The sequence below is a fragment of the Puntigrus tetrazona genome, chromosome 5, assembly GCF_018831695.1.
Source record: "Puntigrus tetrazona isolate hp1 chromosome 5, ASM1883169v1, whole genome shotgun sequence".
In the NCBI taxonomy this organism is placed as follows: Eukaryota; Metazoa; Chordata; class Actinopteri; order Cypriniformes; family Cyprinidae; genus Puntigrus; species Puntigrus tetrazona.
The window spans coordinates 22,721,852-22,736,872 of record NC_056703.1 but is presented as its reverse complement, the minus strand read 5'-3'; the positions used below and the strand labels follow the sequence as shown (position 1 = coordinate 22,736,872).

Below are 15,021 nucleotides of genomic sequence, written 5' to 3'. Positions count from 1 at the left end.
CCGGCCGTGCAGACATTACATACCACAGGAAAGTTTTAATATTTACGACTTTAATATTCGGCACGCGATAGTAGTACCGGAAGAAAAAAATAAAACAAATAAAATGACATTTTTAAGGAATTTTATTTTTTATTTTAAACCTATAAAAAAACTTGCGGAAACAGCAAGGCCGCGTTTCCAGAGGGGTGTAGTCTGTGTCCGGCTTCACAGTGTGTATCTATGGGAATCTACCAGCAGCGACACAAACACACACACTGCAGGCGAGGAAGTCACCGTAGCGCTACAACCCAGTGCGTACTTATAAAAATCATGTCAAGTGGTGTGTTTTTATTCAAAACTTGATAACTCCGGTCTGCCGCCTACTAAACAGCCACCGTTGTATCGCACGGTACTGGTTTATAATCCCGTTAGCCGTACAGTAACGCAGTGAATGGCGAAGAGGAGAGAGAGACGCGGCTAGTCTGAAGCTGCGACTCCAGCAGCCTAACAAGATGATGCGACGTCAGTGGCTTTACGCTCGAATCTGCGGTTAAATAAACCCCCGCTGCTAAATAAATCACCGTAGTTACGAGATCGATCAGCCTCTTGCTGAATACGAGCAGTAAGGAGCCTAGCTGGATGTAAATCAGGTGAAACTCGAAAGGGTGTTGTTGTTAGCTGGGCCGGATCGCTCGTTTTAAGATCGCCGGCGGGCGCTCGAGATCTTTTCTAACAGACAAAATGGCAACAGGCTCCAGTTTTCATTCGGGAGGAAGCGGATCTAGAAACGGCCCGTCATTCGCTTCGCCGTCGTCTTCCTCGTCTGGAGTGCCGGGGCAGGCTCAGCCGATGGCCGTGGTTTGGGAATGGCAGGATGATCTGGGCTTCTGGAGGCCCTACACCGGACAGGTGAGCAGCTACATCGAGCAGTGCCTCCAGAGAGGAGCCAACAGCAACGGCATCTGTCTGGCACAGGCTGACCCCAGCCTTTCTGCGTACATCATCGACATCCCCAACCTCAAACAGTTCAGACAAGACACGGGTGAGTGGACCTCAGACATCAGCAGACCACTGATGAGGAAGAGTTACAACTAGTACTGTGGTGGAGTCCATATTGTGCACAGTATCAACCATTACTATGTTCATGTAGCATCTGCGGGCTGTTCTCAGTTTAACACATCCCAAATATGCTAGTACCACAGTAATCAAAATTAAGTCAAATAAATGACAAAAATACTAGTTAAAGTTTTCTGTACGTTTTAAAATGTGATGCCACACAAAGTTTCATTCATAAATGTATTTTTTTCGGCTCTCAAGAAACATTTACATTATATCTGTATCTAAAAAATATAATGCTATTATATCAGCACTTTTTTTTTCAGTATTATTTCACGAATGCAGTGTTAAAAAAAAAGCAATTTAAGTCAAATTGAAATAATTCATAAAATAATGAATGTCTTTTTTGTTGAATGCATCACATCTTTGCTCATATGTAAATAAATGATTATAATTTAGGATGTTAACTAATATTAAAAGTATTATTTTCCTTTAAAATAAATTAAGATATATAAAGAGATATTTGGTATATTATAATCCTTGTTTATGATCGTTTTAATGGTTTATAGTGGCATCTAGACTTGCATTAATGCACTGATGAAGTTTCTAAGAACATATATATATAGTACCTGCGTTTTAAACAATTTTAAAGATTTGTAAAATCATCTTGGGCATGGTTACATGCTGGACATTTTGTCCTATATACTATGCTATGTTATAATACCACCATCTGGTACCACTGCAGCTCTTTACTGTAAAAGAGTGTGAACACTTACTGCTTTATTTGGATGAAGTAAATGTGTTATCAGTCATCAAGGAAGTGTCTCTGCTATCTACAGAATGAACGAAGCCTAGTGTAAATCCTGGCAGAAATTCAGTTGCTCTATATGTATGATATTTATGCTTCATCTTGCAATCTTGGATAACAGGTCATTAAATCCTATGGGTAAAGCTGTGTGGTGCTGCAGTATGAGACATAGTGAAACATAGCCTATATATATATATATATATATATATATATATATATATATATATATATATATATATATATATATATATATATATAAAATATAAATATAAATATAAATAGTGTTGGGCCTTTGAAGTGGAGATTAGGCTTGTTTTTGGGGATGTTTGAATGGTTTTCGACACCTGTCGTCTCTACGGAAAAGAACAGGAAAGAGGTGACAAAAATCACAGGAAATAAGTTAACAGATTCCGACAGGATGCACAGCATATTTTGCGGATAAAAACAGCTCTTTTCACATTTGCTTCAGAAGAGAAGCACTTTGTTGTGGATGAGAAACGCGTAAATGTTCTTTGGAATGATGATAAATTTGTTCTTTAACCCTTTGTAGGAAAGATACGCGCTGTGCGGCGATCCCTGTTCCCACAGTCCTCAGCTCTGGGCAGCGGGGTTCTTTGGGACTGGGCCAATGATGAAGGAGGGTGGACGGCGTATGAGATCCGAACCTCCATTTTGCTGGAGCACAGCTACCAGGCAGGGCAGGCCACAGCTGACCTGAGCTCACACGGCTACAACTACATTGTGGACCTCACTGCTCTGGAGCAAGTCAACAAGTCCACCAGCTACAGACGACGCGTCAGGCGGCAAGGTAGCGTGCCGTATCCTCTCGCTTCCGGTTCGGTTATTCACTCGGGGCCGGCCTGTACCTGTCACCAATGCGTGAGCAACAGCAGCACCGCCGGACCCATGCTGAGCCGGTCACGGCATTCCTTCACAGCGGGGCAGGCCAGCCGGCCCAGCCTCCAGCCCCAGCATGGAAGACTTCCTGGAACCAGCTCCTCCTCAGCCTACGCGCCCTACCCCAGAAGACCCCTCTCCATGGGGAACTTGTTATGGAACGGCCCGTGGAGCACCCCCACCTCAGTGGCTCATCCTTCAGGACCACCACAGGCTTTTGGTCACCATGCAAATGGCTTAAGGTACGACTACCGGGCCTGTTTCAGAAGCTGAACAAATGCGGGTTATCCTTTATTTGATGTGGTATATCTGTATTTAAGGATATATGCTATGTGTGAAGCTAGAGCACAAAACAAGTCATAACTAGCATGGGAACATTTGTAGCAATAGCCATAAATACACTGTGTGGTTCATAATTACAGTATTTTCATATTTTTGTTTTATGCCAGAAAGCATTAACGTGTTAAGACCATGTTCCATGAAGATATTTTTATTATTAAGTTTTCTATCATACATGTTTCAAAACCTAATTAGTTATTAGTAATAATATGCATCGCTAAGAACTTAATTTGGACAACTTTAAAGGCGATTAAAGGTTATATTTTTTGCACCCTCAGATTCAAGGTTTGCAAACAGTTGACATTTCTTTTTGTCAAAAATGTACATTTCTGACTGGTTTTGTGCTCCAGACTGCAGGGTCACATTTGATATCTTCACAGTATCGTGGAAACCAATATAGTATTTTTTTATAGGACTTATTTTAGCCATAATTCCAAGGACTTTGCACAAGCATAGAAGCCCTCCCACAGAGAGCGGTTTAAAAATGCTTTTTTTTGTTCACTGCCTTTTAGCCGTGATAAGGAAACTGATGTTTGACTTTCCGAGTTTCAGATGACACAAAAGGTCGAAAGGTTTTATTACATCAGCGAACGTGCTCTTCTCCTTCCTGTTATTGTGTCTGTACTCTTTTGTGCTTTGTAGTAACATACTCGGTGATTCTGCATGACTCGATTTGTAGTAATAAGTTTAAAACGTAATTTGTTAGTAAAACAGTAATTTGCATATGTTCTTTAGTTTGAAAGTGGATGCATAAACTGTGGTCGCACTCTATTTTATAGAAATTTCCGCATGTAGAATGTACTTACTATAATCAATAAGGTACTTTAACTATGCTAAAGAGATTATTTGCCTAGACGTAAAAGAAAAGGGTCTCTTTTTGTCTTTAAAGAGAAGGCGATGGTAAGCAGAACTATTTGGTGGCTACGTACATCCTTCAAAATGTTACGTATTCTGCAGAAGTAAAAAAAAAAAAAAGAAGAAATTTAATGTGCAGTCACATGAGCAAAATCTCACACGTTCACATGCTTATCGTAAAAATAAAGCTCAACCAGAACTGCGGTTGCCTAAAAACTTGCAATGAACGGTGAACATGAAAACCAGCACGACAGCATGTTAATTTCTTCTCTCAGCCTGGGCTGATTTTACTGATAATCCTTCCTTTTGTTCCCATACTATAATTGGCTGTTCCTCTATGTAATGGTGTCACATCCTGCCCTCTGTGTGGGTCTTCAGGACATGTGGAGGAGAGCAAGTCTGCACTTACTGTGCTGACTGAAAGGGGAAGACCCAGATTTTGTTATTGTTCTCTTCTGGAAAGTTAGGTTGAAAGGAAACGTCTGTTTTTACGCATTCCTCTCTCACTCCTCATTCACACAGTCGACTTGCGCAAACATCCGTATCTGAGCCTGCGAGACCTTAGATTCATTAACTAGTAGACGAAGTATTAAACGGACCGAAATGAACGTCTCGGCTGAATTCAAAACTAAGCTCACTAGCTTAATAGTTAAGCACAAGCATTAAAAGACAGCGTCTGAACAAAGCGCGCGTAACGTAATAGTGTTGCTCGCTGATGTGCTCGTATTTAAGGTTTCAGTTTTGTTTAATCCATCTTGCGCAGTGATACACAGGTGGAATGATGAAAATGTTCACAGCCATCACACCCAAGAGTCATGAGATTCTCAGATCACTGTGGGAGTGTTATGAGAGCTGAAATGACTGTGATTTAAAGTGTCGTTACATAGGTGAGCCAAAGTTGAATTGTTAAACAGAAAATTAAAATGGCAGCAGACACATCTTAAATGAGGTTTAGATGCTTATGTTTTTCACTTGGATCACCTGATTTGGGTTTGGGTTACAGTACCATTAGTAACAGTTCATAACAGTTTCAGAATACACAAAACCACAAGTTTATTTACATGCATCTGTATTGAAAGTAATGTCCAGTCAGAGGTGTATTCTGTAGGTTAATCAGAAGAAACAGACTTGAACACCTACCAAAATGGCGACTTGTTGATGGAAATATTAAATGATGTTGAATCTGTCTGTCTGTGTTCGTCTATCTATATACATATACATATATGTGTGTGTGTGTGTGTGTATATATATATATATATATATATATATATATATATATATATATATATATATATATATATATATATATATATATATATATAAGATAAATTTTTAGCAGCCATTACTCTAGTTTTCAGTGTCACATCATCCATCCGAAATCATTTTAATATGCTGTTTTCTTGGTGTTTAAGATTTTTTTTTTTTATTTTGAATGTTGAAAACAGTTGTGCTGCTTTTGTGGACACTGATACAATTTTTTGTTTAAAGATCACGTTTATTTGAAATAGATTTTGAAAACCACATTTTGAAATATTATGTCTTTAACTGTCACTTTTGGTTAATTTAATGCATCCTTGCTGAATAAAAGTAAGTTGCTTCTAAAAAAAAAGTCTCACTGACCGTAAGCCTTTGAAAAGGTAGTGCATTTTTAAAAGACATATCAGATGGCTTAGCATGAATTACACCATGACAGCTTGAGAAGGCTGGGGATTTTCCTGGAACATATCTTGCTTTCATTTCATCTTTATTAGGTCATCATCAGAAATCTCAACTAACTCAATCCCTCTCACTTTTGCGAGATATAAAGAACACGACACAGCTTCCGTAACTGGAGCGCGGGTCATTGTGAAAATCTCTTGTTCTCATGCATTAATGTTGACATGCAGTAAAGTATCTCGGTTTCTGTCTCCACAGCATCCCAACCATTCCTCTACACATGAACGGATCCAGTAATGTGAACTCTGCACTGGCAGGTACAGCACTCACCCATCACACATACCACAGCAGAGAAAAGCCTTCCAGTGATGCACTGGGCTCTCTTTCTTCTCATCCCAGAAAGGTGTTTGATGCTGCAAGTAGCAGCTGAACTGTTTCTTGGGAGTGTCAGTATGAACCACACAAACATTTCCCAGAGCAGCGATAGTCGGTGAAGTTAGTTCTGGCATTCTTCAGTGAATGTGTCACAAGTCTATTCATGCCTCAGACTCGGTATATTGGTTCCACATTGATGTTTTTGTCTTACATCAGCTGCTTGTCACAAATCAGTTTATGACATTAGTGGCTTCATTGAGTCACCGGTTTGTGGGTTTTGAGTTGGTGTGCTTTGAAAGAAGTCGCCCTTTGACGAGTTTCAAGCTAATGGTGTGTGTCTGGGGATGTTGGATATCTGTTGTTCTCGTAGCTGACAGCTGCTGCACAAAGATGAATGAGGCATTCGGGGGAACAGAAAGACAGATCTGGGACGTAGCGATATTTCCAGTGTAATTTTCGCTAGACTGTAGGTGGCGTGATCAGTGCAAACATTAATTGTACTATTTATTACTTATGATCAGCTGACCGTTTTGGGTCATTGTTTTCATCAGGAGCACAATCCACTGAGGTTTTCACATGATTTTTGTGTGTCTGCTGATACTTCAAAAAGTTCGTAAACATCATATGATCTGTATGAAATCCATATGAATTAAATTGTTTACTCAAAGTATTTTAAATAGACGGTTTCTTTATATGATTGACCTATGGAAAAAGAAGATACAAAAATAGAAAGAGGTTTGAGTTGGTTATTCTTAAAAGTATGTATGAACAGCCAGAAGTTTTTCCCATGTCATTTTCCAAGCCCTAGTTTGGAACCATATTAGAGTGAGTAAAAGACTGAGCTATCCCTTTCATTTTGAGTTACTGTGCTTTTATAACTAAGGGATGTGCGAAATTATGATTGATTATATTTCTAATCTGTTTGTTGGTGGATTGCCTAAATTGTGGATTGTGAATAGTCTTAATGTGCTGTATAATTGCAGTAATTAGACGTATAATTACACAATTTGGGTCCATCTGACCCCAACCAGATGCTTTTAACATGGGTTTCAGGACAAAATAGTTAAACTTCAGGAGTACTGCTCTTTTAATAAAAAAGGAAATGCTTATGTTCAGGTTTTTCCAAAATGCGTTTGAAGACACAAGTTTAAAACCCTGTGCTGCTTTCATAATGTTTGCGATGCATCAGGAAGCTTTCGCTTTTCATGCTGGTCTGTTATTATGGTGTAATGGATTTCAAATTTCCTAAAAGTCACTTAAAAGCAGCTTGATTTGTTGTTGGTAACTTCACATGTCAGTCAGATGGTCTCTTCTCGTCAACGTAGACCAGACTTTATGCAAATAGTCAGATAGCCAAAAGAGACCCTCTGGAGACTATAGGTTGGCCTCTGAAGCGCATTGGATTCGGTGTACTTCATTTAGCGTATTTAGTCCTAGCAGGTTGGATTGTAGTCAGCATCAATAGTTGGACTGATATTATTTCCTCTGCAGTAAGTAGGAGCCTAAACTTTTCTTGACCTCATCAGAGCATGCCTCACTTGTGGTTGGCCTCTCCACTCTTGGCTCATTACTCTTCCTTTCCTTCACTCCTCCTCCTCCTCCTCCTCCTCCTCCTACTCCCTTCCTCCTGCATGTCTCCACGTGGCCTCTGGCCGTTCCAGGCATGGCTTCCATTTTGATGTCAGCTGCAGGACTGGGAGTTCGCTTCTTGACCGCCCCCTTCTCTCAGAGTGGCTCCAGCAGGCCCACCAAAAGCCAGCCCAGCTCCGTTAAGAGGGCAAAGAGACAGTCCAGGACAGGTAGTTAAGCACCGCCATCCAGCTCGACCGAACCTGCCCTCCACTGGCCTGCAAACTGCTGCCGCTCCTGTCCTTTTTTTGATTACTGTTTTTCTTACCATTCTACTTTCTATTTATATTTTCCTCAAAGGGTTTGGTGCTTTAGCTTCATTCTGACATGCTCCTTCTGGACACTGCAAGATGTTTATGTTTTGCTGTTTATCGCTTGCTTCGGCTGCCATGTTTTCACCCATTTCATGTTAATGCTGTCATGGTCACGCTGTCTTGCTTCCATCTTCCCGATCACATAATGAATGCACCATTGATGGTATTCGGCTTGACACCTGCCTGCTCACCTGTGGGACAGATGTCTTTGGGGGGGGGTTATGGAATAACAATTGTTCAATGGTCTGCTTTTCTTTCTCTCTAATCCTACATAACCCATTTTGTCGTCAATGCCATTTATTTTAATGTCTTTAATACAGAAGATGGATATTAGGTTCAGACTGACACTCACAAGCAATGTTAGTTTACTCCTTTAATACCAGCTTACTAAAACATTCTAAACACATTTTCTGTTGTCTGACAACTCTAAAAACTAACACCGGGATGTGTAACCTGAACAGTGTGTGCTTCCATATGGTATTTAAAAGGCTGATGAGTATTAATACTTTACTCATTAAAGGAATAGTTCACCAGATATTAAAATTGTCGTCATTTGCTCTACACTTTACTTTATGTTCCAAACCTGTATGAGCTCCTTTCTTATGTTGAACATAAAAGGAAATAGTTTGAGGAATTAGAGATGCACCGAATGTTCGGCAGCCGAATTGTTATATGAATAACCAAAACGACAGAATAAATTATGCCAAACTATGACGTGATGCGTTTAAATATAGGCGCGCACTAATGCAGCAAACATGTGGGCATTTCAAAAAGTTTGAAAGACGTTGCAATCATTACGAACGGCGACAGCGAGAGACCGTTTAGCGCTGCATCTCATGTCTACGATGGGAAGAGGAAGGGTGGCTGTTGCTGGTTACGAATAAATACAAAAAGGGGTTCTTACAAATGGGCAGAAAATATAATTTTTCCTAACTCAAGTTAAATATTGCTCTGTTGGTATAGTTACAAGTATATTTAAGAAATGTTTAGTAAATTGTTGTTTTGCAATTTTGCAGCAGTAAAAAGCTAATTTTGGGGAAAATGTGAAACCCGTGTTTCATGTTCAGTATTCGGCCTTCGGTCCAGTGTTTCATTTTGTTTGGCTTTGACTTCGGCCAAGAATTTTCATTTCGGTGCATCCCTATCGTTCTTTTTATAACTCTTCAAAACATCATCTTTTGTGTTTAACATGAGAAAGAAACGTACACTGTATTGGAACGACATGTGAGTTTTGGTGAACTATTGTTTTAAGGAAAGCCATGTAACAGATATTTCTGACTCTAAATTGTAATTGGATGAGCCACCTTCAAGTTTCTGTAAAATGGCTGATACATGCACGTTATTTACGTAATTTCACTTTAAATTCTGCTCTAGTGAACTGTTATTTAGCAAATTATATTATTAGTAGTAGCAGTATGTTTAATTACAATATGCAATAATTTGTGTAATGATTTGCACTTATTTTGTTAAGAGCAAAATAACTATTTCGCTAAGATCCATAAATTTAACTAGTAGCACTTTACAATAAGGTTTAATTAGTTACCGTTAGTAAACTGATTGCCAAAAAAAAAGTTTTACAGTATATAAAATTAATTCATATAACTACTGTTTATTCTTAATTCATGTCAGGTCATGTCCATTAAATAATGGCGGGGGGTGTCTTGGTATAGAGCCACTATGGGGATATGGTGATGGAAATGGAAAAAATGTATATATTGCAGTGCTTTTCTGTTCACTTTGTGAAACTTGTGATGGACAGAATATGAGGTGGGAGGAAAAACTGTATTTCATTGCTTTTACAAGCGAACACAAAGTTTCTTGAGCAAATGGAAAAGTTTTGTGAGTGAACGTAAAAGCTTTGAAATATTCTTTTTTTTTTTTCCTCACACGTCACATTTTTTTTTTCCTCATCACTTTATCCCCTTAGGGATTGAGGTGCAAAAAATAAGGAGTTTTTAATTGGTTTTGCTTAAACATTCTTGTTTACGCGAGCTTATGCGTGTCAGCTTATAACCAGTGTATGATAATGCATAAAAATGCTCTCATTAGAGCAAACTCTGATTCAAGAAGTCTAGAGCAAACATTATTGCCTTAGGTAGTTAGTGGCTTTTCCGTGGAAATACTCTGGAAACAGATGTCACAGCATGTCTCACTGCTTCCTACCAAAACACATTTCCATAATGTATTTGGCCATTTAGAAATCCAAACAAACATAGCATTCTGCATTTATGATACAGAAGGAGTTTATTTTCAAATAAACGTTGTGTCAGCATGACGAAAAAGTGTTTATAACTATGAATAATTAATTATAGATTTATATTTGAAAATTGACTTTAGAGAACACTTAATAGGGAAGATACTTGGATATTAAATAACCCACAAAATAGTTTTTTGGAACTTTTGGTGGGACATATTGATCATTTAAATCCAATTAGCCTTCGAGTCACAGTGACTGGTTTCTTATAGGTGTTATTATGAGGAGGAATTAATCTGATTGTCCAAAAATCTGTGTAGTGAAACCGAACGCAGCCTAGCTGACAGACATATATGGCTCTACAAGCCACAACACTGTAATTTAAGCTTTCAGGGAGTCTTTAACAAAACGTAATCATGTCATGACGTTTGATTTTGAGCGCCAGTTATTGGACTCGTGTAGGTTACGGTCTGTCTTATTTATGTTCTTAGCACCAGCTCAGAAACCAGAAGAAGTCATTAAGAAATACATGGAGGAAGTGCCTGGGGTCCAAGATGAGGTATATTTAAAGTTCACAGTCCAATAACACTTGTTTTGCGCTAGCATAAATGGGTGAATTTCACACGTCATATTTTACACCATATTTAAATGGAATGAAATGTTTCCATTTCTGGAAAGTTTTTCCTTACTAACAATGCAATGAATCTTAATGGTTCTGTAGCACAACGTAACCTGTATGTATTTTTATGCCGCTCACCCACACGTTTATTGCTGCTTCTGGAAATATTATCCATGCATTGGTCTGTGAGATATGTGTGCTTTCAGGACTGTATTATCTGTATGGAGCGCTTGTCTTGCCCGTCTGGTTATGAGGTCCCAGCTGAGTGCTCTCAGTCTCTTCAGCCCAACACCGTGGGCAAACTCACAAAATGTGGTCACACTTTCCACATGCTTTGCATGCTGGCCATGTACAACAACGGAACCAAGGTGTGCAATTCCTTACCAACACTTCTAACTGACACAGTTTTCTGAGCTAAAGAAATAAAGCAGTTCTTTTACCAAATTGGTATACTTAAAATAGATATGGAACGTGAGCTGGGAGTAAATGATGATTCAATTTTGGGATGAAGTATACCTTTAAAGGTAATATATATACCTTTTAGTGCCGTTCAAAAGCCAGATGCCTGTAAGAAATGTGTTTTTTTTTTTTTTTTTTTTTTTTTAAAGCAGGCTTACTATGGGCACATTTATATGACAAAAAGATACAGTAATATTAGATTTTATTGCACATTTCTATTTTAACATATTTTAAAATGTAATTTATTCCTGTGAGAGTGAAGCTGAATTTATTCAGCCATTACTCCACTATTTAGAGTAACACAATCATTTTGAAATTTGATTCATATCATTATATTCTGATTTGCCACTCAAGAAACATTTCTTCTTATTAAAGGGTTACTCCACCCATCACTTACCCCCATGTCATTCCAAATCTGCAAAAGCTTTGTTCATCCTCGGAACACAATTTAAGATATTATGCAATACGTTTTGCATTTGGAAAAAAAGAAAAGAGGGGATTTTTTAAAAATTTTTTCCCCATCAATTTGTCGTCTCTGTTTCTCCGTGTCAATGTTGCGCTGTTTTGGAGAATACCCGCTGAACGTAAACTGCGTGTTTGTCTTTACTTTGATTAATGAAAACTGTGTATCTGTGTGTTCCGTTTGATGAACAGAAATTTCAAAAGAACAGCATTTATTTAGAATCTAAATCTTTTGTAAGAGTATAAATGTCTTGACTGTCACTATTAGTTAATTTAATAGTGACAGTGAATCGGTCCTTGATGTAAATAAACTTCTTTCATCAAAAAAAAACTTCCTGACCACCAAACACTAGCGTGTGTAACACATTTTTACAATTACTCCTACAGTGACAATAGGCTCATGAAATTATAAAAAGTTGTATTAGTTCCAGATGCTACCTAAATATTTTCGTATAAACCGTTTCTTTTATTTTCTCCCACTTCATGTTACACCACAGGATGGGAGTCTTCAGTGCCCCTCATGTAAGACAATCTATGGAGAGAAGACCGGCACCCAACCCAAGGGCAAGATGGAGATTTACAGTATCCCTCAGTCTCTGCCTGGACACCCGGACTGCGGCACTATACAAATCATTTATAACATCCCGCCCGGAATACAGGTCTGACTTGGCAAGCTGATGTAATGCTGCACTGTTTCATATTTATTTGCACTATAATTTAATCATATTCTTAATAACCTCTTTAGAAGAGGAAAATAAATAAACCGAACAAAGTGCTAGAGGTCCATATGAACCAGCCAAATGTTTTCATTCAACGGACCGCGTTTGTTAGGGGCATAACTGACTCATTTCTTTGTGTGGAAATGGTTTTGTCCTTGCCTCATCCTGCGCTAAGCACTCATCATCTTAATGCACTTTTTGTCTGCAGGGTCCTGAGCACCCAAACCCAGGGCAGCCGTATACGTGCAGAGGATTCCCTCGCTTCTGTTTCCTTCCTGACAATGACAAAGGAAGAAAGGTAATGGAGGGAATTGACCCAGTTCAAATAAAGATTTATGCCATGCTCATTTGTCAGAATATTGGATCGCTCGCTCCTTTCACGCGTTAAAACCTGTTATATTACCGTTCAGTGGCTGAATCAACTGTTCCAGTGCTACCTGTTACTCACGCAAACATTGGCTTTTGGTGCTGCTATTCACAAGCTGACGATTACATGCCGTTAAAATGTCATTGTGTGTGAAAATATAGCAGCTTACTGCTGGTTTAAAAAAATAAATCTATAAAATAAAGCCAGCTGCTGGAGATTTACATGGTCAGTGCAACTAAAGGTGTGTCACATAGAAACGTTCCATGGTCCAATTGTCAATAGTGTATTGATGAACACTTACAGAGAGTCACTCGCTGTGAAAAATGTTGTAAAATTAGAACATTTTCACGCATACAGTTATTTTTTTCATCAAATGCTAACATTTCTATAGAAGGAAAATTAGCAAAAATGATTCCCAAGTTATTGTAAGAAGTACTTGGCTATCAATTCAGAAACACTTGATCATGATGGCATACATTGCAAAGCCTTTGCTAAATGTAATTGTCAACCCATTCAATTTCCAACATATACTTTATGTACCGTTTAAGGGGAAAGTACACCCAAAAACTTCAATCCTGTCATTAATTGCTCATCTTCATGTTGTTCCAAACATGGGGACGTGGTCTTGCCAGGATTTCTATATTGCCTAAAATATCCAGGCGTTGGCTGTTTGCACTGTGCAGATCGATCGTTGTATGACATTGATGAGAGCTAAAGAGAGAGCAGCAGATGGCTCCTGAATCGCTTTCGCGGTACTTTGGTGTCATTTAATGATCGGTGTGCAGCGCCGCTTCAACCGCTTTGCATCGCTTTGATTGTTCTTTATAGATCTCACCTTCTCACCACGATTGGTCGATTAGGTGCAGTACTGCATGTTACTGGTCAAACTAGTTTTAGGCAGTATACAAATCCTGGCCAGGACGTGTCCTGTATAAATGGCACACATGGCCTATCTAAACCCATAAGGAACTTTGTTCATCTTCAGAACACAAATGAAGATATTTTTAGTGAAGTCTGAGGCCTTTCTGCATAGACGGCAATGCAACTTACACGTTTAGGGCCCAGACAGCTAGTAAGGAACTGAATAAAACCGTCCATGTGACATCGGTGGCTCAACCCTTACTTTATGAAGCTACGAGAATATTTTTATGCCCCTTAAAAAAACGAATATAATGACTTTATTCAACAATTTCAACAATGCGGTTTCAGAAAGCTCTTGAATTTCATCAAAAATATCTTCCTTCGTTTTCTGAAGATTATCAACAGTGTTACAGGTTTGGAACGACATGGTGTATAATTAATGACCGTAACTTATCCCTTTGAAGCATGAAAATGTTGACTACTTTCAAGGAATGAAAAGAAGTGCATTATTTGTTTTCAGGAACATTAGGAAGACAAAATCAAAATTTTTAAGTTTGCTAGGTCTTATCCTTTTTATATAGCATATCCAAAATCAAAAATGACTTTGTTATTCATCCCTGCAGTAGTAATAGAGCTGGTTGTATCAGTAAAACTTTGTCGAACCTTTAAAAGAATTTCAACTCCAGCATTTATTGATTGCCGATAACCGCAAAACATAATTTCTTGTTTTGGTAACCTTTAACCGAGCTCATTAAGTTCCATGTGAGTTTTACCAGCACGTGATTTCTCCGGCAACAAAAATAAATCACTCCGTACTGCGGCGAAGCAACAAAAGAAATGCAGTCTGTATTGGCTCACGACCAGGTCTCGCTCAGCGTTTATGTTTAATGTTGATCTTCGCACGGCGCTCAGGTTTGCGTTTCCCTCTCAGAGCAAACCGCAAAAAGTGTGTTTACTTTAATACCGAGGGCCCTGATCATCTCCAACTGTCCTCCAGGTGCTGGAGCTGCTGAAAGTGGCGTGGACGCGGCGCCTCATCTTCACCGTGGGCACTTCCAGCACCACGGGGGAGCCAGACACCGTCATATGGAACGAGATCCACCACAAGACAGAGATGATGTCTAACGTCTCCGGCCACGGCTACCCAGACCCCAACTACCTGGACAATGTGCTCTCAGAATTGGTGTCACAGGGAGTGACGGAGGACTGTCTGAAACGGGACACTCCGAGCCAAGGGGCTCAAGGTTCAGCCATGTGAACCGGACCGTCCTGTCTACTAATAAAACTTGACGAAAAGGGAAAACTGGAGTTGCGCTGTTGGTTGGATGTATGCGAAGGTGGTCGTACGCAACTCCGCTCATGCGTTTCCGTTCTCTTTGGCCGAGTCTAGAATATTAACGCACACGTGGGGCCGCTGGCTTCGCGGTCATCC

General features: G+C 39.2%; 1 protein-coding gene across 2 annotated transcripts in view; it reads left to right on the top strand.

The window, feature by feature from the left end:
• The first annotated feature begins 211 nt into the window (after positions 1-211).
• dtx2 (deltex 2, E3 ubiquitin ligase) overlaps positions 212-15,021 on the top strand; it is a 15,934-nt gene continuing 1,124 nt past the window's right edge. The window contains exons 1-9 of one of the 2 annotated variants that reach the window (XM_043239482.1): positions 212-1,021; positions 2,394-2,982; positions 5,849-5,907; positions 7,627-7,764; positions 10,594-10,661; positions 10,928-11,089; positions 12,140-12,301; positions 12,570-12,659; positions 14,587-15,021. The exon at positions 14,587-15,021 is cut by the window's right edge and continues 1,124 nt beyond it. In XM_043239482.1, coding sequence (XP_043095417.1) covers positions 721-1,021; positions 2,394-2,982; positions 5,849-5,907; positions 7,627-7,764; positions 10,594-10,661; positions 10,928-11,089; positions 12,140-12,301; positions 12,570-12,659; positions 14,587-14,847 — 1,830 coding nt within the window. In that variant the 5' untranslated portion in view covers positions 212-720 and the 3' untranslated portion in view covers positions 14,848-15,021. The remainder of the gene's footprint in view (positions 1,022-2,393; positions 2,983-5,848; positions 5,908-7,626; positions 7,765-10,593; positions 10,662-10,927; positions 11,090-12,139; positions 12,302-12,569; positions 12,660-14,586) is intronic. The other variant, XM_043239483.1, reaches the window with a different exon arrangement.